The following is a 27179-nucleotide window of genomic DNA, read 5'->3' on the forward strand; positions in this document are numbered from 1 at the left end:
ACTCGTCACGCGAAGAATGTTTTTTTTAAATGCAGAGATTACTCACTTGAAATACTCTTAGCAGACGGTTCGGTGACCGTTTTTAATTCACGGTCATTTATAAATTCTTTCGTACGGGATAGTGACGCTCTAATTGCCGCGAATTATAGAGATTTTTTAGTGTCATACTGTGTCGAACGAACTACAAACAAGTACAGTTATCGATAGAACCGGAATCGTTGAATTTTTACATTGACTATATCGCTAGTTGTGTAGTAAATTGAATTTTATGGTAACTCTTCGTTCGTGAAATCACACATAACTATGGGTAATTATTTGTCGAAACATCGATGTCATTTTTTCTCTCTCAAAAAAAAACTCGAAATATTATATTTTCTTCAATGGTCTTATATTGTGTAAATTGTATACGTATCGAAATAATCATGTGAGTTATATATCATTTCGAATTACAATTTTATTGCAAAATTCAAGATACAGTAAAAAGTACAAACAACACTTATAAACAACATTTGAAATGGTAAAAATTTCTGTATCAACAATTCAAAAATGCTAGAGAGATATTATGGAAAATCTTAAAAGATTTACAAAAATTTATTCGTTATTGGTATATAGCAGGTCTTCCAGTATCGGCGGTAAAAATATAAAATTATTTAAGAAGTTCCACTTACAATTTCATATCACGCTTTACTCTATATAGGCAAAATGTACAATGTTATTACGTCGCATTGGAAGCAATAATTACTTTGTACAAGAGTTATTGTTTCACCAGGAAATTCTTAGATGAATTGTTTTCAACCAAAGATATCAGTCGTTATAGAAATGCATTGTCTCCTGCTAAGAAATAAAAGTGCAAAGTTTTACAAAACACGTTTTATCGTCGAAACAAAATCGATTGGCTGCTCAAGGACACCGAGAAGCTACCCCCACCACACAGTTAAGCTATCTCACTGCTTTGTCTTTCGTTTCGTTTCTAAAAGAGGCAAGACATCAATGAACAAAGACCTTGTACAGCCAATTGATTATATTTTAACAAAAAGAAAAAAAAGGAAAAAGAAGGAAATTAATCTACGTTAAGTTCTATACTTTGAAAAGTTTCGAAATCTTCGATCATTTGACAATTTTTGTTATCGAAGATTCAACACACACAAAAAAAAAAGAAACTTTTAAACTTCGCTACGTTTTAAACTTCATCATCATTGGTTTTGTTCTTTAACAAAAAAAACGTAAATATGTAAAATCCGTTGTCCCTCAATCTTGACGAAAGTTTGCAGATTTATAGAGCGGTTAATTATAAAGTATATGAATTTTTTAAACAGTGGAGATAACTCGGTTGGAGGGATAAAACTACTTTTCAATGTTACATCGAGTTATCTTCAAAACTATCGTAGACACAAAGAAGACTTTTCCACGAATTTTACATAATTTTCAACGGAAAATAACATCTGCACATTGGTAAAAACATTCCTCATTTTTGTCCGCTCTATAAACCTGCAATTTTCTAAAAATCAACGAGATACTTCAGAGATGTTCCTTATCAGAGTCTTCGATAATCTCGATCCTGGATCACTTATCCAGACAATCATCCATTCACTCTATCTTAACTTCAGAGACGTTCCTCATCAGAGTCTTCGGTATTCTCGATCCTGGATCACTTATCCAGACAATCATCCATTCACTCCATCATAACGATCGAACTTTTGAAACGTTCCTCATCAGAGTCTTCGGTATTCTCGATCCTGAATCCCCGTTCCAATCGAACCATCCGTTCACTCCATCTTAATGATGGTATTTTTCATAGTGTACTCCTTCGTGAACTCCGTGACGATGTTCTTGATCGACACGACGGGCAACGGCGGCAACGGACCAGGATGACGTTTCCTGTGACAAATCAGGCCCGGTTTCTGAGCGAACGCTTGGCCGCATATGTCGCAGACGTACGGCCTCTTCCCCGTATGGATGAGAACGTGTTGCTCCTGGGCGGTCTGCCTTCTGAACGACTTGCCGCAAACCGGGCACGGAAACGGCTTGACACCGGTGTGCACCCGCATATGGGAGTCGAGATCGCGTCCTCGAAACCTCTTCCCGCATGTTGGACAGAGCACCTTCTCCCTGGTCTCGTGCCACGTCAAGTGTTGCTCCAAGTTCTCCTGCGTGGTCATGCCTCTCCTGCAAATTCTGCAGATGAACTCGGGCTTGTAGTGTCTGTACTTCATGTGAGCCTTCAGCGCGTGGAGGTTCTTGCTGAAGTGTCCGCAGACGTCGCACACGATCGGTGGGGCGTCGCTGTGGTTCTGTTTCACGTGGTGGTTCAACGCTTTCTTGATCTTGAACTGTTTACCGCACACGTCGCAGGCGAAATTGTAATTGTTCGTGTGCAATCGTATGTAGTGGTTCTTAAGTGTGCCCTTGTTCGTGCTCTTGTACGCGCACACGCTGCAATCGTACACCTGACGGCGATGGATCTTATCGATATGGGAGGCCAGGTATCGACGAAGCCTGAAGGTCTTGGGGCAGTCGGTGCACTTGTGTCTGTGCTTCTTCAAGTGCTCCGCGAGGTTGCTCTTCTTGAGGAACTTGCGACGACAGTGATCGCACTCCAAACGAGTCGTTACGGATCTTCTTTTTGATCTTTGATCGTCACTGTTCGCGAAGTAGAGTCCGGTGTCTGGATCCTTGTCATTTTCTTGCAGTGTCGTGACAATTTCGAAGTTCTCCTTGTCGATCCAGTTCGCGTAGTCCACGGTTGCGATCGACGCGTCGATCTTAAATACTTCGCTCAGTGGATCCAAGACACTAAAACAGAAAACGAACAGGTACGCGTTAATCGTCGGTTTGGACGTGAAGGGGGAGGTCTTATCAGTTAGGTCGCGAGTTGGCTGAAACGAAGGGATGTCACCTTGTTTAAATCACCGAGACTATGGTGGTTTATTCGAGCATTCGATTTTTAGACTATCTGTACAATTCGAGATGTCCACGTTACTCGTTCAGGTTTAGATTCGGGAGTCGATGTTTCCCCGAGCATTTTCCCGGCCCGAATCAAATCTTAGAAATTCGAGTCTCTCGTGACGTTTAATGTGTCTATGTTTATCATACCTTCTCGTCGTTTTAAACGATCCGTAACAGTCGTAGCCTGGAAATGTATAAAAATCATAAATTATTACTATTTCGACGCGATGATTTAATTACAGCAAATATACTTATCTGGGCATTCTAATTCGTTCTACATTCTCTCGAGAATATTTCCTATCTTCGGCGACGTGGCGTAACATATGTACCTATGCTATTTTCAAGAGTATCGGAACAATTTTCTTTTCAACCTTGATAAGGTAAACAAAATATATATATATATGTATATATATATACACAAATACGTGTCGTATTTTCTTTTCGGGAAAGATCCGATATCCGTACGCTCGATATCATTGCGGGGTAGTTGAAAAGATCAAGCTCAGTAAAAATATTTATTTCAAACTCAAAGCTATACACAGCGTTGTACCTGTCCTTACGAAGACGGTACGTTAAGGTATTGATTTTAAAAAAATAGCCGTTACAGGCGTGCTTCTTTTTTTTTTTCTCTCCACGTGAGCTTCTTTTTTCATGGATTTACATGGAAACTGTGTCTCCGTTACGTTCCGGTTGCATTCTTAGGAGGACTAGTCCGCAAATGAGATAAGTGTTGCGTGGACACAGAATGATACCAGTGTAAAACGGTCCAAGAATTTTGGAACGTGGCGTACCGGCGGAAATATTCCAAAAATGTTCCGTTAACGCGGAGCAGCGGATTTTCTGTTCTATAATCGGAATAAAATCAATAACCGTTTCAAGGTCACTGACGGGCTATCCCCACCACTCTCTACCGTTTGGCTAGTTCGTTCTCTCCTCTTCTTTTCGAGCAAAGCTACCGAGACACGCGTTCTATGTTTATCAGAGCGGCAAACCGTGATGACGTAAGGTCTTTAACTCGAGTGGCCAGTTAATTTTGTCCCTGACTATACCAACGGAAAAGACCTACTTGTTTTGTTTTTTTTTCTTTCTTTATTGTTAAACGTCGTACCGAGACACGAGACACTGTATCAATAGTTACGACAATTTCTCTAATTTCTTATCGAAAGTATTTTATTTTTTCAATTATTTTTCTACCGTCCATTGGTATCGCGTGATCAGATAACAGTATTATTAAATTCGTAATTGTCGACGACCTTTATTCAAAAGAGAAAGGAAAAGGAGTAACGGGAGTGAAACTACTTGCGTCACTATAGTCCGATCGAAACAAAAATTAATCGTCCGCTCAAGGTCGTACCCCCGACCTCGTTCATCTCGCCCTATTTAAGGTTAGATTTAAGGTTAGACACAACAGTATCTCTCCTTTGCATCGAAAAAGTATATTCATCTCTACTTCTATATTTTATATTCTACTCAATCCTACATTTCGTACTGTATACAACTTTGGCGCAATAATGATACGTTATTATTATTATTATTAATATTATTATTATTATTATTATTATTATTATTATTTTAGTTCATCTTCTATCTCTCGTCTCTCACACGCTTTCTGTCTGTCACAAAAAAGAGACACGGTGGTTGAGTGGAAACTAGGGATTGTGTCTAAATGTGATCGAGAGTGGGGAGGCGACCTTGAACGGCCAATTGAATTCGATTCGACTATAGAACAGAAAATTGCAAATTTGCTGTTCAACCTTAACTGGACAGTTTTCGTTTATCTTTGGTAGTATTATATGCTCCATAACCTTCGATCGCTTTTCTTAGATCATCCTGTACGTCGCGACACATACGTTATCAACGAGTTCACGGAGTGAAACGGTTAATCGTACGTGAACAATGATGTTACAATATCTCTTCGCGTTGAGGAATCTTCATCGTACAATAAAAACAGAAAGCCCATAAAGGGATGAATCGATTTTCAGCAGAAGTATTCACGCTGCATCGAAATAGAGAATGTTAATTTCGTGTTGCTTTTCAGCCGCGACGAAGATTAGTTGAAATTTTATTCAAAGTTGATCATTATCGACGACTGTTATCGAAACAATGCCATTGTACGATATGGGAATTGTGTATCACGTTACCGGGAAAGTCGATCCATTGAAAAAGTTTATGGTACTCGACCGCGACATTCACAGTCGCCAGAGGAAACTATTTCTATACATCAGTTATAATTCTTTATCAACAATGAAACTGCTTAGAATATTTGAAGGTAAACTTGTCATGTAGACTTTACATGTTCGTTGAAAGGAAAATTCGAAGGGATATCTCTTTTTTTTTCTTCTTTCTGTAAATCTTAAATTTACAAGGCTCTTATTATATTGTACATCTTAAACCTTTATACTTACAATTATATGCAATATGTCTAAAAATAATTATTGTTCACTATTCCGTGTCTTTAATCCGCCGATCTTGATGGTATACAAATTGCCCTGGAATTCTGTTTTCCTTATTTTCTATTCGATATATTTATTTTTGTTTGTTTGTTTGTCAAACCGAACAATAAGGTAAATTAAACGATAAGGAAATGTTACGTTTACTCGTTGTTGAAGTATCCGTTCCGTTATCGATTTTGATCCTGCGGATTGTCTATTCGTTTCGACAGTGCGTGTGAAAAATTTCTAATATTGCATATATATTCTTCGATTACCAGTAATATTAATTACACAATACGTGGATAGCAAAAAACCAGTACACTGTAATATTTTCAAAGTTTTCCTAGTCTTCTTTGTAAATCCTTAAAACAATGATGACGACGATGATGATAATAATAATAATAATAATAATAATAATAATAATAATAATAATAATAATAATAATAGCAGTAATAATAATATAATAATAATAGCAATAATAATAATAATAATAGTAATAGTAATAATAGTAATAATAATAATAATATCCCAGAGAATATTCTGTCGGTCAGTGAGATAATAATGGTAACGATAATAATATTCGAATATTCGTGAACAATTTCGAACGTAACGTTTCGGAGGGAATCTCCCCACCGTACCTCCGAGCCGTACAACCCTCAACAACGAGTAGACGCAAGACGGATGAAAGATCTTCACGATCGAAGTTTACCGTAAACACCCCGAAATTTCCACGTATATTTAATCGTATCGATATGCAAAGAAATTGAAATCTGTTCCTAGTAGCCGCGAGTGCCGCGATAATAGTTTCGTAACATCCTTAACGCGCGAACGAAATGTATCCCGATCGGTTATTACGTCGAAGCGAAACGAACAACTCTCTTTCTTCCTGGTCGAAGGAACCGACGTCTCGTGGAATCTCTACGCTTCCTCCTCGATCCTCTCCTCGTTCTCGCGCGCGTTTATCTCCTGAACGTATCCCTCGGTGAACTCCTTGACGATGTCCGCGATCGGCATAACCGGTAACGGTGGATGCGGACCCGGATGGGTTTTCCTGTGACAGATCAGACCGGGTTTCTGTGTGAAAGCCTTGCCGCAGATGTCGCAAACGAAAGGCCTCTTCCCGGTGTGGATGAGCAGATGCTGGCGCAGCTGCGACCGCCTGGCGAACGGTTTGTTGCAAATGAGACAGGAATGTGGTTTGCATCCCGTGTGGACCGCCATGTGCCTCTTGAACGAATCCTTTTTCGTGAACGTTTTGCCGCACTCGGCGCACACGATCTTCTCCCTCTTCTCGTGCTGCGTGAGCAAATGTTGATCGAGATTCTCCTGCGTCACCATACGTCTCTTGCATATCTGACACTCGAACTTGGGCTTGTAATGTGCCCATTTCTGATGCACGTAGAGGGAGCCACTGTTCTGACACAATTTCCCGCAGACGTCGCAGTTGATCGGTTTCTCTTTGTGATGGAAACGCACGTGATTGGTCAGGTCACCCTTCACCTTGAACTTCTTCGGGCAGAATTTGCACTGGTGCTCGTACCGGTCGGTGTGCTTCCTTATGAAGTGCGACTGCAACGAGTGCTTCGACCTGCAGACGAAGCCACAGGCTGCGCACGGGAAGAGCATGTTGTTGGGTCGCTTTCTGGACCAAGTCTCGTGTTTTCTCTCCAAGTGGGCGGCGAACAGGCTCTTCTTCAACGTTCTGTAATCGCACACGGCGCATATGTACGCCCCGTCCTCCTGTATGCACACCTTCTTCTTGTGGGTCCAGGCAACGTGTTTCCGGAACGAGATCGCCGAGCTGAACATCTCCGAGCAGACTTTGCACTTGAGAGCACCGCCGGTGTTCCTCGAGATCTTCCTGCGCGTTTTCGTCGGTGTTGCGTGATTGTTCGCCGATTCGAGGATCTCCTCCTCCAAGTACTCCACCTGTTCCACTTGGTCCGTTTGGTCGACCGAGTCCAGTTGTTCCTGTTCGTTGTACACCACCTGCTCGTCCGTGTTCTGTTGGTACTCGATCGTCTTCGTGTCCACATCGCCGGTAAGTTTCTCAATGGTCACCATACTCCCGTGAACCTTCACCTGGTACAGATCACCGATCTTGTCGTTGTCGCTCTCGATGGAGCCATTCAGGAGTATCGGTTTCACGTCCTCCTCCTCTTCCCTTTGCTCGTGGCTACCGTTCAGAAGATGCTCCTCCTCGTAGAGTTTCTCGTCGGTCGAGTCGTACTGCAGATCGTCCTCGTTGTAGAGACACTCCACTTTCACGAGGTCCTGTTTCTCTTCTTCCGGTCCCGTCTCGTCCAACTGCTCCGGTATGTCTTCGTCGGCCAACGGTGTGTCACCTTCAGGTACAAAAGCGTAGTAGGGCTTCCCGTCGAACTCCAGGATCTGCCACTTTTTCATAACCACCGACTCCTTGTCGTAGATAAAGATACCGCGTGAGTTGAGGCTTTCGAGGCCGTACCTGAAACATTATCGATCAACGGCGTTATTACACGGGACTCCGGGCAACAGACTCGGACTGCAAGCGATTTCAAGCGATTTTCATTTTCTTATCTTACATGTGCCGCGACAACTTTCTCGGTCGTAGCCTCGGGAACGTTGTTACGCGGCTGTTAGAGAGACAGAAAGATAGAGAGAGAGAGAGAGAGAGAGAAAAAAAACAAGAAGAGATAAATAGAGAAGAATGAGAAGAGAGAAAGAGAGAAGAGCGGAGGGAGAAATGGAAATGGAGAAGCATCGTAGTTAGCGAGGTTGTTCACAAACGTGGCGATTACGATTAAGTTTCCTTGCAGGTTGGAGACTCAAAGACTGGCGGAGGAGGAACCACCGATACTGTATTAGTCGTGAAAGATACTCGACAGCGAGAGATTAGGACGAAGCAACGAGTAAAGTAGTCGATCGTAAATTAACCTGGATCGTCGATAAGGAAAATAATACTTTATTTCGAGCACTTGGTAAGAACGTTACAAATTTTACAGCACTGGTAAGTAACGCGTTGTCGAACAGTGGTGGAATCACCGATGTGAAAAAATATACGATTTCTATTAGGAACATGGCGAACGTCTTGCGATCGACAAACGAAAACCTGTCTATACGAATTCCATAACACTTGGGTGTACGCAGATCCCGTGAACAATCGTCGAACGTTCCCGACGAAGTAACAGTCTCTCCTTCGTTCGTTTCGTGTATTCGTTACGAAAGTTTCGCGAATCTCCGTAAACGTATATATTCTCGTTTCAGAGTCGCAGAGTCGCGGAGTCATGGAGTCGTAGAGTCTCAGAGTTGTTCGTTTGAACGCTCGTCTCTCTCAGCAACGAATAATAAACGGTTGTCAAGGTTCGAACGGAAACTGGTATCTCCATCGAATCCATCGAGGCACGATCTTTCACTTCTTCATGAACTCCTTCAGGATGTGATCGATGTGCATCACGGGGAGAGGTGGCAACGTTCCGGAATGTATCTTCCTGTGGCATATCAAGCCAGCCTTCTGGGCGAACGATTTGCCGCACACGTCGCAGACGTAGATCCTCTCACCCGTGTGCAAGAGGAGGTGCTGGCTGAGACTGCTGTGAGTGGTGAACGCTCTTGCGCACACCGTACAGCTGTACGGTTTGTCGCCGGTGTGAATCCTCATGTGTTTCCTGAAGTCGTGGTTCTCGAAGAACGTTTTCCCGCACTCCTCGCAAACGGACTTCTCCTTTTTCTCGTGCTGGGTCAGCACGTGTTGGTCCAGGTTCTCTTTGGTCACCAGTCTCCTGTGGCACACCGGACACTCGTACTTTGCTTTGTAATGAGCGTGTTTCTGATGCGTGTACAAACTGTGACTGTTCCGGCAGGTTTTCCCGCACACGTCGCATATCACGGGTGGTTCCCGGTGGTTCAGTCTCGTGTGGGTGGTCAGATCGCCCTTGATCTTGAACTCTTTGCCGCACTGCTCGCAGGAGAACTCGTAACGTTGCGTATGCTTCCGCACGAAATGGGACCTGAGCGTTTCTTTGCGCGAGCAAATCAACCCGCATATCATGCAGGCGAACTTTCGTTTGCTGGTGAACTTGCTCTTCCCGGATCCCTCGTGATTCTGGGCCAAATGGGCGATCATGGTCGACCTCTTGTTGCACCTGAAGTCGCAGCTCATGCAAGACAATGCCTCCTGTTTCTGAGACGCCAACTCCATGAACGAGGAGTCCTTCGCGGCCGAGTCTCTCCTGCTCCGATTCTCGTGCACGAGTTTGTGTCGTCTCAGCAGGTACCTCTTTTTGAACTGTTTGTGACAGACATCACACGCAGCCAGAGCTTTGCAGGCTTCCTCGTGGAGCGGATTCGATTTAGTCTCCGTTCGGTCGACGATCGTCGATGATGATGATTTCGATTCCACCGGTTCCTGCCTAAAACAGGAAAACGATTAACGTTTATTAGAGTTCCAAGGTGACGGTACTCGATATCGTTGATTACTTACATTCAAAGTTAAAAGTCACGATGCGGTACGAGACGGTAATAAAATCTATCACAGGGTCATTATTATTATCGCGGTTAATCTAAAGCGGTCGATAATCGTATTCGTTAAGTGTGACAATAACAACGCTTCGAACTTTCATTTAGGAGTAATAACCATGTAACGAGTAAACAATGAACGGTGTACTTGTAATTGTACATTTGCATTCATCGAAACAAATTGGTTCGATACGAAATAGTTTACTCTTGTGCAATGATTGTACTTTGCTCTATTTATTTCACTTCGTTAAATGTTGGAGTTCGTCCCGTGATGATACTTTTGTAAACTTTTGCGATGAAATTGGTTCGTTTTGTCGCAAAGTCGCCCCAAGTTAATCAATCTTTTACGATTAAAGTGTTTCTAGGTGTATTTATAAGCATTCTTTATTTAAATTTGTCCTTCGATTTGCCCCAAAGGGTTTCCATGTATTTTTAACATTTAAATTTATTTACAATTTTCACGTTTCGAAATAAAGAATTTCAATGGAGTAGTTGCTTTAGATGCTCGAAAAAAAAAAGAAAAATGACAGTATGCAATGTATTTTTAACTGTATAATCGGCGGTGCAATCAAGCGTTAAATACCCATAATAGAGGCAATCGTTTCTCTTTATGGCACTTCAAGGTTGCACAATTATCGATTAATTGTTAAAGACGAACTCGCCGCTAAGACCTTTCCAAAATAGTAGTACGGATTTCCTGAAACATAAAGTCATATAGAAAATTAAATTCTTAATAAACTTTTTAAACGAAGGAATACTTTGTTTTTTATCATTTATTTATCCTCGAATTTACCGGTAGGTATATCTGTAAATGGTAACAAGATCAAAAGTAATAATATCGATTAAACGATTTCGTGAATTGTACATCTAAAAGAATTAAACAGAGTACTTACCTAAATTCGATCAAAGACACAAATTATTATATTTCTGGACGTACACGCGGCAATGGATTCTACGCTGAAATTGCATCAACCAATTATTACTCGTTTCGTGGAAAATACTTTTCTCCGAACAAACACAAACACACAGATTGAAATAAAAAAAAAAGAAATCGTCCATTGAATGTAATTTCTAAGGCGCTAAAATAATAAAACGTTTTGTCCAATAGTTTGTATTAATTAATTGTATTATACAAATGAATATATCTCCGAGGGCATCGCAAATCGTTTTACTTGGAAACTACCGTCCAGAATTAAAAGCGAGAATTTTAAATTGGACAATGTTCATTAAAAATACGTATCACCCAAGGGTTTGTGCTCAAAATATGTTCTAATCTCTTCTTGTATACAATATATTTTACAGTAAATTTTACGTCGCGCCATTCATACGTGATGAAGTCCGTTTCTTAGAAAAGACCGTGAATCGATAAAAGTTCATCGATGTAACGCCGTATGAAATTACTTTCTTACCGCGCGCATGGACAGGTACGCGCACCCGATGGAAACACCGGTACCCGAAGTACCGTGTGTGTGAAAATAATTTTTAAAATTAGCGAAGAGAACGTACGTAAGTAACTATCCAAATGTTAAAAATTAAATAATTACAATTACACGGTGTCTGCGTGAACAACGATAACGTTACAAATCTTTATCACGTCCGCAGTTTTGGAATATCCCTTCTTTCACTTCCCTGCGTGTGTTCGATAACGTACACATATTTAGCATATACAACACGTAAATATAAAAACAGCGTTCGGGCGATAAATCAAGGAAGGTGAATGCTTCCCCTCGAATCGATTTCGTACTTGATTCGACAGTTCGTTGAATCGATCGGTGTAACTACGATGGAAAAAAAATGAAAAAAAAAAAAAAAAGAAAAAGAAAACAGACAACAACAACCAAAGCGGAAGACCTCTCTCCCTGAAAATCACGGAGAAGGGATCAGCCACGCTTCGAACATGCACCGTCGAACCGCGTCACAAACGATGTCGATTGTTTCTTTGGAAACGATCGTTCATTCCTTCTTCATGAAGTCACTGAGGATGTGTTCAATGTGCACCACGGGCAACGGTGGATGCACACCGGGATGCGATTTCCTGTGGCAGATCAAGCCCGGCTTCTGCGTGAACGTTTTGCCGCATATATCACAGATGTAGGGACGTTTCCCCGTGTGGATGAGCAGGTGTTGCCTGTAGGCTGTGCGACGCGCGAAAGCCTTCCCGCAGATGTGACAGTCGTAGGGTCTGTCACCGGTGTGCGTCATCATGTGTTGCTTGAGCCGATGGTTCTCGGTGAACGATTTCCCGCACTCCTCGCAAACGAAGCTCTCGCGCCTCTCGTGCTGCAGGAGTATGTGCTGATCGAGATTCTCCTGTGTTACCATACGCCTCTTGCATATCTCGCACTCGTACTTCGGCTTGAAGTGGGCCCACTTCTGGTGGACGTAGAGGGAGTTACTGTTCGAGCAGGTCTTCCCGCAGACGTCGCAGACTATCGGGCCCTCTTTGTGCTTGAAACGCACGTGGAGTCTCATGTCACCCTTCACCTTGAACTTCTTACCGCAGTACTCGCAATCGTACTTGTACTCGGACGCGTGTTTACGCTCGAGGTGTTCCTTCAGTCTGCGCCGATTCTGACACTTGAACTCGCAAACGTCGCAGGAGTACTCCTCCGGCTCGGTGGCGTATCGATAGCTAGTTTTGCTCCTGCCTATCCGTTTCACGGAGTGTTTCCTGCTGATGTGCGAATGAAGCGTGGACTTGTTCGTGCTCTCGTAATTGCAGAAGTTGCAAGCGTATGTCAGACTGTCCACGTCCTTCAGCTCCTGTTCCTCGGTTTTGTGCTCGAGCGCCACGTGCATCTTGAACGCGACCAGGCTACGACAGATCTTGAAGCAGACCTTGCACTTGTAACGCTGAGCCTGATCGTGGACAGCGTTACGATGACGTTTCAGCATCTGCACCACCGGGAAACAGATGTTGCAGTCCTCGCACGCGTACACCTTGTTGTCGTCGTTGTTGTAGAGGTCCTCGTTCATCGGGACGGTTTCGTCCACGTCCTCCTTCTTTATCTTCACCTTGTAGAGACCTTCACCACCGCGCGACGACGATTCCTCGTTGCTCGGCACTGTGCACGCCGGTTCGTCCTCCGTGTCGTTCTTCACGATCTCGTTGGACGATTTTGGGATCGGTTTCTCGTGTTCTGGGAACTTTGACGACTGATTTGCTGGAAGGAAGGCATAGTAGAGGCAACCCTCAACGTCGACGATTTGCCACGGTTGCATCGGAATCGATTCCTTGCCGTATATAAAACGTCCGTCCCCGTTTAGAACCCTGAAAATCACAGAACAGTCAGTTAGGTATTTCACGGACCAGCGCTGGTTCGTAGATTGTTTTTTTATTTATTTTTTTTTTTTGTTTGTTTTTTTTTTTTTTATTCGCAAGTGCGACTTTTCTACGGTGTCCTTTTTACACATTTACGCGCGATGTACTTTTTCCATCATAGAGGCAATACGGAAGAACCATGGAGTACAGTTTCGTGCGGACGAAGAAGAGTTCCGTTTCGATCGCCAGCGAATAACGGTACAACGGTAGATTGATAAATAAAGGTAATCGATACCGTTTACGTCGTCGTGGAATTCCTCTCCACCAAGAAGAATCGAAGCGGGGCGTCATCGTTGAACGTTTTACACTTCCGAACATTGCGAATCGATATCGGATGCGTTGCGGGAGAGAGAGAGAGAAAAAAAAGAAAAGAACTCGTGTGCACGTTTCTCGGATACACGCTCGAAGCGTTGCGAACGAACGACAACGGCTGAATGACAAGTGCTCGGCAAGTTGTTTTCGACTGAAAAGATGTTTTTGTATTTCTACAAACGTTAACAACGTCGTCAAAAAAAAAAATGAGGAGCGAAGTTCTCTTTACAAATAATTTAACGCAAATCATCAGAACCTGAAACCAGATTCCGAAACGATCTAGAGACGTTCGGGAAATACTACACGGTGCTTGCATATAATGATACCTTCTGTAGAAATCTGATGTTTCTATGGGGGCGACGATACGTCGGTGCTGTACTAGCATACTCGAAGAAAAAAAAAATAAAAAAAAAAGAAACGATTCAGTCAATGATAAACTATCGTATAAACGTAATACCTTACGAGCAACTCATATTTGTGTTTGTTTGTTTTTTTTTTCTTTACAGTAACTGTTCCTTAATCGCTAAAAGAATCGATAAAAAAGATCAGCGAGTATGTATCAACTACGGGCGAACAGTTCGTTGTACTTCTGTTCCGGGACCACACCGTTAAACATTGCTCGCTTCGCGCGATAAATCGAGAAAATTTCAATTGTTCATCACGTCGTTCAAGATGTGGTCGATGAAGACCCTCGGTAGGGGAGGATGCGAGCCAGGATGAGACTTTCTGTGACTGATCAGTCCAGGCTTCTGGGTGAACGCTTTGCCGCAGATGTCGCACACGTACGGTCTGATCCCGGTGTGTATAAGCAAGTGTTGCTTGAGGGCTGTTCTACGAGCGAACGATTTGTTACAGATGGTGCAGGTGTAAGGTTTGTCACCGGTGTGGATTCTCATGTGGACTTTCAATCTGCTGTTCCTCGAGAAGGTTTTCCCGCACTCCTCGCAGACAACGTTCTCCCGTCTCTCGTGTTGGGTGATCATGTGCTCGTTAAGGTTCTCCTGTGTCACCATACGCCTCTTGCACACCTGGCACTCGTACTTTGCCTTGTAATGGGCGAACTTCTGATGAACGTAGAGGGAGTTACTGTTCAGGCAGGTTTTCCCGCAGACGTCGCATATGACCGGTTGCTCCTTGTGACTGAAGCGTATGTGATTGGTCAGGTCGCCCTTCACCTTGAATTTCTTGCAGCAGGTCTCGCACGAGAACTTGAAGTCGTCCGTGTGTTTCCTGGCGACGTGTATCTTCAGCTCGTACTTGTTCTTGTTCTTGTAGTCGCACTGGTTGCAGTAAAACAATTTCGGTAGCCCGTCGGCCGTACAGGACTTCGGTCTGTGTTTTCGGTTTATGTGAGAGTACAGAGACGATTTCTTGGTGGTCTTGAACGTGCACTCGTTGCACGAGTACACCTCGCTTCCGTCCTTGTGTTGACGTTTGTGGGAGTACAGAACGCTCTTCTTCGAACACTTGAAGCCGCACAGATTGCACTGTTCCTCGGTGAGTTTCTTAGTGTCCCTCCTGTTGGTGCGAGTGGTCATCATCGTGGGCTCCTCCTTGCACTCGAACTCGGACGACGCGCGCAACACGATCGAGGTATCCTTGGTCTGGTCCTTGGCCAACTGTGGACACGTCTCCTTCGAGTCCTCTCTCCCGGAGGATTCGTCGCTGCACTTGGCCAGCTCGCATTTCTTTTTCGCGTAAACGTCCACCGTGTCCACGGACTTCCGGTGATTACGTTCCACGTGGGAGAGCAACGTTCTGCTCCTCTTGCACGTGAAATCGCAGGAATCGCATCCGAACGACATTCCCCTGGCTTCTCTGTGACCCTTCATGTGTTTCTTCAAACTCGATTGGGTCTCGCACTCGTGATCGCAAATCGTGCAGACGATCTTCGGCGCGATCTCTTTAGGCGCGTTCGACTTGTGTTTCTTTCTAACGTGCAATGTCAACGTGGATCGTCTACCGCAGCTAAAATCGCAGAAGCTGCACGCGTGTTTCTTCTCCGATGTTTTCCGCGACTGCGTTTTCCCGACGCGTTTCCTGGACACCGATTTCGATCGACGGCTGCGCACCTCGTCCACTCGTTTCTTGCGCAGCCAAGAGGTCAGCTTGTGGGACGTTTTGTGTCGGTTCAGCATCGTCTCCGTGGGGAACTTCATCTTGCACTTGTCACACGTGTAAAAGTCGATGGCCACTTCGCACAAGTGCACCAGAGAGTCCACATCGTAATTGTTCACATCGTAGCTCGTCTTCTGGCCGCCATGTTGTTCCTCGTTCTCTTCGATCTTCACCGAAAGCAACGGCGCGAGCATCTTCGAGCTTTCTTCGGGCTTGGAAGACTCGTTTAACGCGGGTACCAACGAGTAGTGCAATTTACCGCTTGGATCGACGTGCTGGCAAAGTTGCATCGGCATCGAATCTTTCCCAATGATGAACCGCCCGGTAGAATCCGTGGTTACGATCTTCTTGTCGCGGGCCCGTTCTCTAAAACATAGCGGAAAAGTATGATTAATATCAGAAGACATCGTATCGCTGTTAGGTACACAGGCATTACTTACTGCAGATCTAAGACGTCTTTACAGATTTCTACCGATTGTGTCTGAATTATAATTTTACAAATTAGGTTGGGTTTAGCTTTTATTTCGCATTATATTATTGTATATATACGTCTTTATTGTTGTTTCCCTACCTATCGTTCTGTACGAATTGTAATTAAGATTCATGCGCATTGAAAACGAATCGTTGTCGCAATTCAAGGGCTTACAAACACGCAAACGGTCTATGCAAAACGCTCGTTCGATATCGAAGAGAATTGCGAAACTCGAAAAAGTGAGATTCTTCGGAGAACGAAGTATTCGGAGAGAGAGAAAAAAAAAAGGAAAAAAAAACCCCGGATGAGAAAATAAATACAAAAATAGTTATACTACACGGTGGCGTCATCGTACAAACTGTTTGCTTGGAAACTGACATTCCTACATTGTATAGGCATAATCGCGTTTATGTACAGCTTGCCGTCAGTTTATTAGATACTTAATGCTAGTTATTTTACTCGCGTCATAAAATACTGCGTTATTGGATCGTACGATGGGCTCTATTTTTGTTGTAAATGTTTCGGACAAAAGTTGAATAGCTTTTCAGTGGGTACATTACTGAACGTTACTTTGTTGCAAATAGTTTTGGATATTTGAAAATTACAGCTTCGTTTTAACGGAATCATATATCTTATATTTTCAGTGTAGTCACATTATGTAATATATAGAAAATGTTGTTTTTGATGTTAAACAACGGACATAAGATTTTGTCTAAAATCCACAAAACAAAGTGTTCACATTTTCATTGTTTCTCGTAAATCAATCATACGAGAACAAAATGGAAATACTTTGTCACTTTTATAGAACACTGAGTTAACTCGAGTCAGTCAAAATTTGAAATAAATTTTGGATCGTAAAGATATACTATCCAATTTCCGTACCCAGAAGTAAAAGGTTTGCGAAGAAAAATCCGTGAACGTATGATGCGATAATATTCAATGTCACACGTGGTATGGAATAATAGAGCGATAACGAAGAACCAATACGCAATGGACACAATTATGTGTTCTACATTATCTCCAATCCGTACCAGAACCTTTTTACGTTTCTAATTCCCGACCTCGTCTGACTGTGACCATTACTGTACTATATCTCATCCAATTCACACGATGTAAACAAACCGATAACTTTTCGGCAAAAACAAAAATAAATTCTATCCAATTTCAACGATTCAAAACGTACTCCAAATTTAAACAATCCGAAACTTTCCTTTTCAATTTGTATCTCCGTACAATTCATTCGCGATACAACACCTCCCTCGAGATCTAACTTTCATCCGAAACATTTTTCGACACCGCTCTAGTAGCTCCGACTATATTGACGCTATCGAAACGAACACTACATCTAACAATAATTCAAGACAAGTACAGGCTCGATCTCGGATCAATTATACAGTTTGCCCGTGAACTCGAGAGGAATGCTATGGCACGGTGTATCTTTTCGAACGGGAACGCTACGAGTAGTAGAGGGAATGACGAAAGGAACATCACAAAAGTTTGCTTAATATCTAATCAGCGTTACGAGGGAATCTCCGATTGGAACTCGGTCGCGTCCACACCGCAATCAACGACGCTCTTGTTCCTCCCGAGAGGCATAGGTGGCGAAGACAAGTGGGCGTCGGGGTGCTTCCTTCGATGCTCTATCATGTAGTATCTCCTCTTGAACGATTGGCCGCACAGATCGCAAATGTGCGGCCTCTCCGCGGAGTGGGTCAGCAGGTGAGTGTTCCGCATGTGCGACGTGCGAAAGTTCTTTTCGCAGATGTGACACGTGTACGGTTTGACACCCGTGTGCGTGGTCGTGTGGGTCGCCAGATACCTCTTCGAGGCGAACACCTTACCGCATTCCTTGCACTCGTAGGTTCTGCTGTGCTGTTGCATGTGATTGCCCAGATTCTCCTGCGTCAGCAGCCTCTTGTTGCACACGTTGCACTGGAACTTGTACTCGTTCAAGTGTGCAACTTTTCGGTGCTTGTACAACGAGTAGTTGCTCGTGTAGAATTTCCCACAGATGTCGCACATGTGCTGTGACGTGCCGTGGGTTCCGATGTGGAACTTCAGATCCCACTCCATTTTGAAACGTTTACCGCAGTGCTCGCAGGCGAACTTGTAATCGTTCGTGTGACGTCTGATGTAATGGGACTTGAGGTTGTTCTTCGTTTTCGTGCGATAGTCGCATTTGTCACAGCAGTGCAACAGGCTGGTGTCGATCTCCTGGTGAACCAATCTGTGAGCCTTCAGGTCGCACTTGTACTTGAACGTTTTGTCGCAGGTGGCGCATTTGAAGGGTCGATGGAAGCTGTGCTTGCTGGTGATGTGACGAAGGATCTTGCTCTTCTGCTCGAACACCGATTGGCAGATGTCGCAGGTGTAGGTACCGTCGTGGAGTTTCTTGTACAAGTCGTCCCGTTGGCTCGTGTTTTTCTCGATATTTTCGTATTTGCAATTGTTCTTGGTCGATTCGTTGTCAGTGGCGTTGAACGTTGCTCTTCGATTCAACGTTGCTTTCGACGATAGACTTTCGTTACCGAAAAGCTTCCTGCTCTGCGAACTCGTACGATCGGACGAGTGTCTCTCCGCTTCTGGATCGTACGAGGGTTCGGCAATGCGCTTATCGGTTCTACGCTTACGATTTTTCGACGCCCGATACACGATTCTTCGTTGAAGAATGTCTGCCGGTTTACACGGCACTGTTAACTCGTCTTTAACTTGGTCACCAGCGTTGGATTTACTCTTCTCACTTAATTGCTGCGCTGGTCTCCTAAAACACGAATGAAACGAGTCAGTAAAGGGGACCTGCTCCACGCCGCTCTCGGGGCGCAAGTTTAATTAATACAATGCAAAATACGTTGAAGCGTTTTTTACTTCCTCCTCCGAGCGAGGTTCGTGCGAGCATCGCGCGATCAAGGAAAAAAGTTTCACAAAACTTGCGATTAACAAACACCTGGTTACTTCGTGATACGTGAATGCAAAAAATAAATCAAGTATACATATTTCTCGGATAAACGTTCAACTCTGTATTACTTCGGTTTACACTTGGGCGAGACATATCTCTGACAATATTCCATTTTTGTACTTTCAACAATTCAATCGACACCGGTACTCCGTAAAACCAAACTCGCACTAACCGATAAGAATAGAGCGTACCTCCCGATACACCCGTACAATAAATCGTTCCATTCATTTTTTTTTTCCAACGAGAGATAGTCGTTATAAATAATTCCAATAGAGTGTTTCGAACAGGTCGTGTAGCGTGTATTACGAAAGGTACAATATCCCTTTCACTGTCCCCTTCTCCCGTACCCCGATAACTGTCCAAGTATGTACACAACTAACCGTGTCAATGAAACGTAACTAAAATTACATTCGTGTTAACATTCGTTATTTATAAAATCATGAAAAATCTGACAACAACTCGGCAAGGTCACCGTAGAATCTTGGATCATCGTCGACGAGGCAACGTACGAAAATTCGAACGATTGTTAAAGGTAGCTTCGCAGTTTCGAACAAACTCGGGCAACGCGCGACAAGTGTCTCGTTTTTCACTGAGCTCCGGTCACTTGCGGATCCACCCTGTAATCGTACCGCGTGCTTCTCTCTCGTCTATTCTCGAGTTCTTGTACGCGGAAGTGTCCAGTTCCCCGGTATCGTTCACGCGTCCTCGTCGTTTTTCAATTTGGTGTTGTTTCGCGTGATGCTGTTGATGATGTTCGTTATCGAGACGGACGGCGGTGATTCCGTGGCATCCGGATGTTTCTTCTTCCAGTGAACGCAAAGGGCTGGACGTTGGGTGAAGCTCTGGCCGCATATCGTGCACACGTACGGTCTGACCCCGGAGTGGGTCAGTAGATGCACTTTCCTGCTGGTGGCACTCGCGAACGCCTTGCAGCAGATGTGACACGAATAGGATTTCTCACCGGTGTGGGTTCTGATGTGCTTCCTAAGTGCGGTCTTGCGCGTCAGTTGCATACCGCACTCCTCGCAGACGTATTTTCGTTCGTGTTGTTGCACGTGGCTGTCCAGGTTCTTCTGGGTCTGGAGCTTCTTCTTGCATATGGGGCACGGGAACTTGGCGTCTTTCACCGTGTGATTGTGATTCTTGTGGAAGTAGAGGGAGATCTTGTTCGCCACTTTGGTGCCGCACACGTCGCATATGCACGGCTCTCCGTCGTGTGTGACCATGTGCTTCACGAAATCGGCCTTTATGCGAAACTTCCGATCGCACTTGTCGCAGGGGAACGGGAAATTGATGGTGTGTTTGCGCATTATGTGAACCTGTAACGAGATCATTGCTTTGAAAATCTTGCGTCGTGGCGAACGATCAGAATTGACGTCATTTTGTGCAAGAAGGTGATACGGTGTTGTGCACGACTCGATTATATTAATTTTGATTAATTGTATACGTATTGCAGAGACACGATTTAAACTGTACAAACGTTTGCATTCGTTTCTTTGACACTAGAACTACCGACGGTGGATTTATTATTGTTTGTATCGGAGCATATTGGTAATTAATTTACGAGTATCGTTGGTTGTCTATTTCAATAATTGTCCACAAATATTGCAGGCGAAGGCAACGTTAATGATTAGGTAATTTTAAAAAGAAGTTTCCAACTGGTCAAATTGACCCCTTTGGTAGTTTTAGTGTTAAGTATTGGAATATTATAATTGTATTTATGCGAATAGTGGCAGTCTGAACAAGCACTTCGGCTTCGGTTCAATTTGTAATTTATCAGTAATATGACATTTTTCTTAATGACATGAGAAATAATTATGGTCTCTTCTTTCGTATATATTTGTTTTTCCTCGTAAGAAATCTGTCGGGTTATTAGAGAAAACATTTTTTATTGCCGACAATGATACAAAAATTGGATCGAAGTATTTAATTTAATTAGATGCTTGTTTGGACCACTAGATTTTTATCATACGAATATCAATCGATTAATAAAATTTTATACAGTTTGTATAGTAAAAATGCACTATATTAATTCATATATTTCATACTCTTTTTGAATGTAGATATGTATATAAAAAATATGCAGTTGAGGAATAATATGAATCATAGTTAATTATATAATTCTGATGTTTATTTAGTTTAAATCGTCTTTCTCCATTGTGAAAATATGCAATGATACTGCAAATGACATACTGTAAATGTTAATATACACAGGGACTGAATTATTCAACATTGAAACTTAAATTATCAGAATTGTAGCATTCCATGGTACAAAAATATGTCTATAAAAAAAAAAAACAAACTTTCATTTCGAGAGGAAAATCATACAGTAAAGAATTCTCTCTTTTTTTATACGTCATATTTTTCAAAGATACCAACATATTTTACCCAAAACAGCATATTTTTATCGTCGTAATACCATAGCTGACAAAACAAAAAATTCGCCCATATGTACTTAACCTTCAGATGAGCTATTCTTGTACCCTTTAAATGGCTCTAAAATAAGACACATGAAATTATGATTTTACAAAAATAGTTCCTTGACTCATCGTCCGAAGGTCAACACCACTACATCCGATTGAATTGTTTCTTTTGTCAGTCGTAATATTACGATAACGAAAACGTGCACTCTCGTTTAGAAAAATGTTTTCGTTGATTTTGAAATATCGAAAAATGTAACCTCGAAGGAAAAGGTCAATTTTGTTTTATCGTTCCTCTAGGTGTACCTCGGATCGTAATACCAAACTAATCACTCTACAGTTTTACGCAGACTCTCGCGCGTGTAATATAAAAAAATAGTATCGTAATTTAGGTTAAAAAAAAAAAAAAAAACAGAAAAAAAAAGAAAGAAAAGAACTGACACATCTAGAAACAGAAAAAGGAATAAGAATGACTCACCTGCAAGTAGGCGGAGTGGACTGTCGTAAAGTCGCAATATTGGCAATTGTGCAAAAGCGCCTCCCCGTGTATAGTCAATTTATGTCTGGTTAATGTTCTTTTGTGTTTGTATTTTCTCGAGCACAGTTCGCATTGGAAGGTATTGAAATTACTATGCCTCAGCATGTGTCTCTTACAGTTTTTCGCGTAGATGCTAACTTTACAGATATCACAGAAGATTCGTTCGAGCTTCACTGTATCGTCACAATTTTCACTTTCTTTCCGCTGCGTGTTTTCCAAGTTCGACTTCATCGACGTTGCGTTACCCTGCGATTTTTTCATCGGCGACATCGCTGTCTTCGACGAAGTTTTGACTAGAACTCTTTTTTTCACCGTCCTCTTCTTCGGTGTTTGCGACCTAAACAGCCGGAATGATACTTTAAATCTATGAACACAAACGTTCGTTCTTCTTCTTTACAACGCGTAAAAAAATAAAAAAAAAAAAAAAAAAATGAATAAATAAATAAATAAATAAATAAAAAAAATCAAAAGAAGGTTTCCGCAAACGCATATTCCGTATCGAAGAAATATGGAATTAAGGTGTATTTAAATAAACGGAGTGTATGCGATCGTAGCATACGTGTAACGCTAATAAATATTTAAATAAGTCGAACAAAGATCGATACGAATGGTCACGGTAAACATTATTACGTATCTGTATATTATTGTTCTAAATCTTAAGCAGTATTGCGATACTAATGTTTCTTGCATTCTTTTGTATGGGAAACGTACTTTGTCCCTAATTAATGGAAAATAAAAGAAGATTATTAAAATTACGAGAAATACGGCCAGTCGGCTTTGTTTCAATTCCCCCCTCCCCCTTATTGCTAATAAATCAAGTGATTTTTGCATTATCTGTACGTACGTGTTTATGTTTTTACTGTAGCATTCGCGAAAAGACAATTACGAGAGCGTTGCCTTCGAAAATGGCGACCTAGAAATTCCACAAATAACATTATACATAATTCCGATACAACATGGTTCTATTAGAAACTATAATACTTACATGTAGATATTGTACGTCGATTTTGATTTATCGTGGCGAAGGCTTGCAAAAATTTTGTCAAATTGTACACTAGCGACACAGACTCGACACTTTTTACCGTATCAAAGGTGACAATTTCGGTTGCGTGTATGTGTATATGTATATATATATAGCTGTATATATATATTTATTTATTTTCTTTACAACAATCTTCTCTCACAAACCAATCGTTCTCACTCGCAGTAATTACAATTTCGTTTCTTTTTTTCCCCCCCATTTTCACGGTAAATAGGATCTTACACACGTTTTAACATGGATTTCGTAACGTATAGTATATGATACCATTAACTTTAGAGACCTTCCTACGTCTATAGGAGATTGAAGTTTCCTTTAAATATTTACTTCCACCCTGCAGGGGGCCCAATTCTCTCCCGATACGATAAAACGCTTCGTTTCTCGCCCGTAGTTTAAATCTCGGTGTTCGATTAACAATCACGTGCATCGCACGAAGCGTCATAAATTGTTTCCTCGCGAACGTTGGTCAGAATCGTAGGCGAACTTCTTTCCGTTTTCTCGATACATTTCAGAACTCATTGCACATACGCCGCTGCCATAATTGGTGGTCGAGCTTGGTGTAAAAACCAAGAGACCCTCCACCGAATGGAATGTCGCGCGAAAAGACTTCAATCGGCCATCCAGTGTCAGTTTTCGAGAAAACAGCTCGCAACGTTTCGCGCGCGACTTACTCCCTCTCTCTCTCTATTTTTGTACACTGCACAGGGTGGACTTAGACTTTTAATCACACTTACTTTACAATACTACAGTTAAAACATATCGCGACGATGATTCTCGCGCGGTACATTGTTCGAAAACGAGAGAAGAGAAGAAACAAAAAAAAAAAAAACAGAAAAATAAAGATAAAAAAAAAAAAAAAAAAAATTCAGTCTTTGTGTATCGTCTTGTGTTTGAGGAAGGAGGCTTTATACTTGAATATCGCCGCGCATTTCTCGCATTTGTAGCTGAGCAAGTGACGTTTCAGGTGTTTGTGCAACAGCCTCCAGCTACGGAAACGCCATCTACATTTCGGGCATTTGAACTGCGTCTGAACGACGTTCCGTTTCGATCTCCTTATCATCTGACCGGATCTCGAGAACTCGGACGTCTCTTGCTCGCTCTTCACGTCGTCGCGTTCCTCGACCTTGTACGCGTTGCATCTGCGCGATTTGTGCAACGAGCGGTGATGCAGCCGCAGGAAGTACTCGTTCTGGAAGGCTTTGCCGCAATTCTCGCAGAGACAGGGCGCCACCACGTGTTGACGCAGATGCCTCGTCAGGTCAGCGTTCAGCTTGAACATCTTCGGACAGTATTGGCACTTGAACGGAAAGAACTTGGTGTGCTTTCTGATCTGGTGACGTTTCAAGCTGTGCTTGCGTTTCGACATGAAGTCGCAGTCGGAGCACTTGAATATCTTGCAGCTGCCCTCGTGTAGGGTCATGTGGAGTTGCAGGGTCCTCTTGGTCTTCAATCGTCGATGACAGATCGCGCACTCGAAATTACGCACGTGGTTGTGGCTCTCCAGGTGTCTGCGCAGATAATACGGGGCGACGAACGTCTTCGTGCAGAACTCGCAGACGAATTTCTTCATGAAGTGCACGCTCTTCATCTGCTCGTCGGCTTCACCGTGCTCGATCACGGTGGCGCTGCTGGTGGTATCGTCCTGTTCCGCGAAACGGGGCAATCCTTGAAACAACGGTGACGTTAATCTTTCGAACGGTTTCTCGTCCGGTGGTTCCTCCGACGCGTTCCGCGCGAACTCTTTCGGATAATCCTCGTCGGGTTCCGTGTCCGGCAATTCCGTTTTGATATCAATGTCCGGTGGCATCTCCTCTTTCACGCGTTTCACCGGATCGGCGTTGTGATTAACAGGCAGAAGAAAATATTTATCGACGTTGTGCACCACGAGATAGGTTTGCTCGAGTGGATCGCGTGCGGTCGACCTAAAAATACAAAGAAGACTCGTCAATTGCGCATACGTTACTAGTAACCGAGTTTCGTTCGGTTTTTGCACACAGGTTTACGCGATACGTGTCAACGAGCAAGTGTGTCTCATCCATCGAGCGTTGTCTCGTGTTCGTTTCGGTGAAACATGCCAAGTGTGTGTTTGCGTGTGTGTTGTTAAATGTGTGTTCGTGTGTATCGTTGTTGCTTGGAGAACTTGGAGAAACGATCCGCGCGGATCGTACGCTCGTGTGAGGTCTCGAGTTGTAAAAAGTTGAAAGAAAGAAAAAATAAATACGTGTGTAATCGCACCCAAATTGACCATCACTTCATGCAGTAGTAACGAAACTTTATATATTTTCTTATGCGCTCGGATAAAATACATTATATTACACAAATAACAAAAAGAAAAAAAAAAAAAAGAAAAAAAAAAGAAAAGAAACCGAAGAAATTGCACTTTGCCGCAAACACCAAATTTTGGCATTTCTTTTTTCTCTCTCTCTCTCTCGCTCCCCCTCTCTTTCTTATTTTCGATCTATAAATCAAGAGCGATGAATCAACGTTAAGTTAATTAATTATTCATCGGAGCGGTTCATGTTCTCGATCGAGAAGTTACTCGTTTCTGTACAATGTCAAATAATACAGTTCGTAAGATCTAAAATATCTGGTGTAATATTATATATGTATACATATATTTCTTTCTTCAAATTTACAGGCGATATAAACTTTGTTCCGTAAGAATATGAATATTTATATTACATTTCTATATGATTTTTATATTTATATATATATATATATATATATATATTATATATATATATAAACATAAATATATTTATAAAAGCTGTTTCCTCCGCAAATAGATTTACGAATTATTTACCTCCTTTCCCCGAATTTGCAATATAATATCGAACTATCACCAATTCGCTTTAAACCTCACAATTCCTATTCCTATCGGTTTCCCACTCCTCTAATCGTGTTTTCCAACCGGTCGTAATAATTTCATCGACTGCACGCTTCCTACCGGGAAAAGATTCTTAAACAAAAAAAAAAAAAAAAACAACAACAACAACAACAACAATGTTATTGTACGTTAACGCTATGCTTACTTTTCGCCATTTCAGCCGCTCAAGGCCACTCCTTTGACTGTAAATCGGCCAAAAACGTTACGGTGGGGGGTGATACCCGAGTGGCCTATGAGCGGCCGGTTCGTTTTCGATCCGACTATAGTTACAACAAAGCGAGTGGAAGCCTTGAAGTATCGTTCGATTATCGTTAATGTTCATTTTCGCAAGCGTGAACGTTAGAAACTGTACACGTGTCTTTTAACGGCAAGCGAGATTACGAATTTCCGTGGAAACGAAAGATATTTACAATTAAGTCGTTCTATTTCGTAACGAAATTGTACATTCAAGCTATATATTTAACTTGCTGCCGAATTGTCACCGAATTCTCCCAATTTTCATCGTCCTTTGGTAATGAACGTTACGCACGAACGTTAGGGTACCACATTGTCCGTCGAATATTACGAATTTAAATCGACACGAAAATGAAAACGAGTCGTATAGATATTACAGTTCACTTCGCTTGATCTGAACCGACACGACAATTAACTATTAAACGTTTCGCTCGTGGCTTCGTACCATTCGTCGTGATTCGTTTTCAAACGTCTTCGTCGTTATTTGGTATCATAAACGGACATTGTAAATTAACAACAATAAAAAAAAAAGGAAAAAAAAATAAAACAATAACCAAAAATCCGTTTCGCACACTCGATATAAAGATGTTGGACATCACTTTGTCGACAAAAAGTGTGCAACTTTAAAAGTTAGGCTTTCGATATGCACCTCGAATTTTGCAACTATTAGACTCGTTCGAGTAATTAATTCCCGCTCGAATCGTCCCCGTAACAAATCCACCTATACCTTCGCGATTGAATTCGTTGTTTCGAATTCGAAAATCGTCCAAACCGATCCAGCCGCTAGATCGAATCGAGAAAGCTTTTCAACGAAACGATACCGAGCCGTTCGAACGCAAAAAGAAAGAAAGAAAGAAAAAAAAAAAAAGAAAAAAAGAAAACTTACGTGTGAACGCAGTCTGACGAACACGATGATGCATGTCAAAACGGGGTGACATCGACCATCCTAACAAACTCGCCGAATCCCGATCTCCCGTGCGCAACGAAACAAACAACGGTAACCCCT

At 42.4% G+C, this 27179-nt stretch overlaps 5 protein-coding genes across 5 annotated transcripts in view; all 5 read right to left on the reverse strand.

Moving 5' to 3' along the window:
- The window catches only part of LOC143150679 (uncharacterized), a 100982-nt gene that overhangs the window by 2433 nt on the left and 71370 nt on the right, over positions 1 to 27179 (reverse strand). Inside the window, exons 5-26 of the mRNA XM_076319125.1 lie at positions 6301 to 7845; positions 5352 to 5368; positions 5240 to 5298; positions 5083 to 5154; positions 4707 to 4776; positions 4549 to 4665; positions 4301 to 4322; positions 4141 to 4199; positions 3939 to 3989; positions 3608 to 3791; positions 3364 to 3496; positions 3225 to 3275; positions 3094 to 3130; positions 2981 to 3042; positions 1771 to 2876; positions 1592 to 1675; positions 1441 to 1498; positions 1187 to 1207; positions 1084 to 1101; positions 949 to 970; positions 709 to 775; positions 43 to 129 (exon numbers count right to left, since the gene is read on the reverse strand). Coding sequence (XP_076175240.1) covers positions 43 to 129; positions 709 to 775; positions 949 to 970; positions 1084 to 1101; positions 1187 to 1207; positions 1441 to 1498; positions 1592 to 1675; positions 1771 to 2876; positions 2981 to 3042; positions 3094 to 3130; positions 3225 to 3275; positions 3364 to 3496; positions 3608 to 3791; positions 3939 to 3989; positions 4141 to 4199; positions 4301 to 4322; positions 4549 to 4665; positions 4707 to 4776; positions 5083 to 5154; positions 5240 to 5298; positions 5352 to 5368; positions 6301 to 7845 — 3942 coding nt within the window. The remainder of the gene's footprint in view (positions 1 to 42; positions 130 to 708; positions 776 to 948; positions 971 to 1083; positions 1102 to 1186; positions 1208 to 1440; positions 1499 to 1591; positions 1676 to 1770; positions 2877 to 2980; positions 3043 to 3093; positions 3131 to 3224; positions 3276 to 3363; positions 3497 to 3607; positions 3792 to 3938; positions 3990 to 4140; positions 4200 to 4300; positions 4323 to 4548; positions 4666 to 4706; positions 4777 to 5082; positions 5155 to 5239; positions 5299 to 5351; positions 5369 to 6300; positions 7846 to 27179) is intronic.
- LOC143150322 (uncharacterized) lies at positions 8764 to 9979 on the reverse strand. The gene is given in 4 exon segments (XM_076318507.1): positions 8764 to 9477; positions 9479 to 9645; positions 9841 to 9919; positions 9974 to 9979. Coding segments are annotated over 4 exon segments (960 nt in total). The 3' UTR covers positions 8764 to 8769.
- Positions 10809 to 27175, reverse strand: LOC143150510 (uncharacterized). Its single transcript, XM_076318841.1, has 3 exons — positions 27060 to 27175; positions 23964 to 24974; positions 10809 to 13146 (listed from the first exon to the last, which is right to left on the reverse strand). The coding sequence occupies exons 2-3, from the start codon at positions 24857 to 24859 to the stop codon at positions 11829 to 11831; spliced, it is 2214 nt and encodes a 737-aa protein (XP_076174956.1). The 5' UTR covers positions 24860 to 24974; positions 27060 to 27175; the 3' UTR covers positions 10809 to 11828.
- LOC143150517 (uncharacterized) lies at positions 13153 to 16093 on the reverse strand. Its single transcript, XM_076318854.1, has 2 exons — positions 16068 to 16093; positions 13153 to 15993 (listed from the first exon to the last, which is right to left on the reverse strand). The coding sequence occupies exon 2, from the start codon at positions 15921 to 15923 to the stop codon at positions 14157 to 14159; it is 1767 nt and encodes a 588-aa protein (XP_076174969.1). The 5' UTR covers positions 15924 to 15993; positions 16068 to 16093; the 3' UTR covers positions 13153 to 14156.
- LOC143150523 (zinc finger Y-chromosomal protein-like) lies at positions 18901 to 23895 on the reverse strand. Its single transcript, XM_076318859.1, has 3 exons — positions 22858 to 23895; positions 21954 to 22350; positions 18901 to 20374 (listed from the first exon to the last, which is right to left on the reverse strand). Exons 2-3 carry the CDS (start codon positions 22281 to 22283, stop codon positions 19751 to 19753), a joined length of 954 nt encoding a protein of 317 aa, XP_076174974.1. The 5' UTR covers positions 22284 to 22350; positions 22858 to 23895; the 3' UTR covers positions 18901 to 19750.

This window comes from Ptiloglossa arizonensis, chromosome 8 (genome assembly GCF_051014685.1).
Source record: "Ptiloglossa arizonensis isolate GNS036 chromosome 8, iyPtiAriz1_principal, whole genome shotgun sequence".
Classification (NCBI taxonomy): Eukaryota; Metazoa; Arthropoda; class Insecta; order Hymenoptera; family Colletidae; genus Ptiloglossa; species Ptiloglossa arizonensis.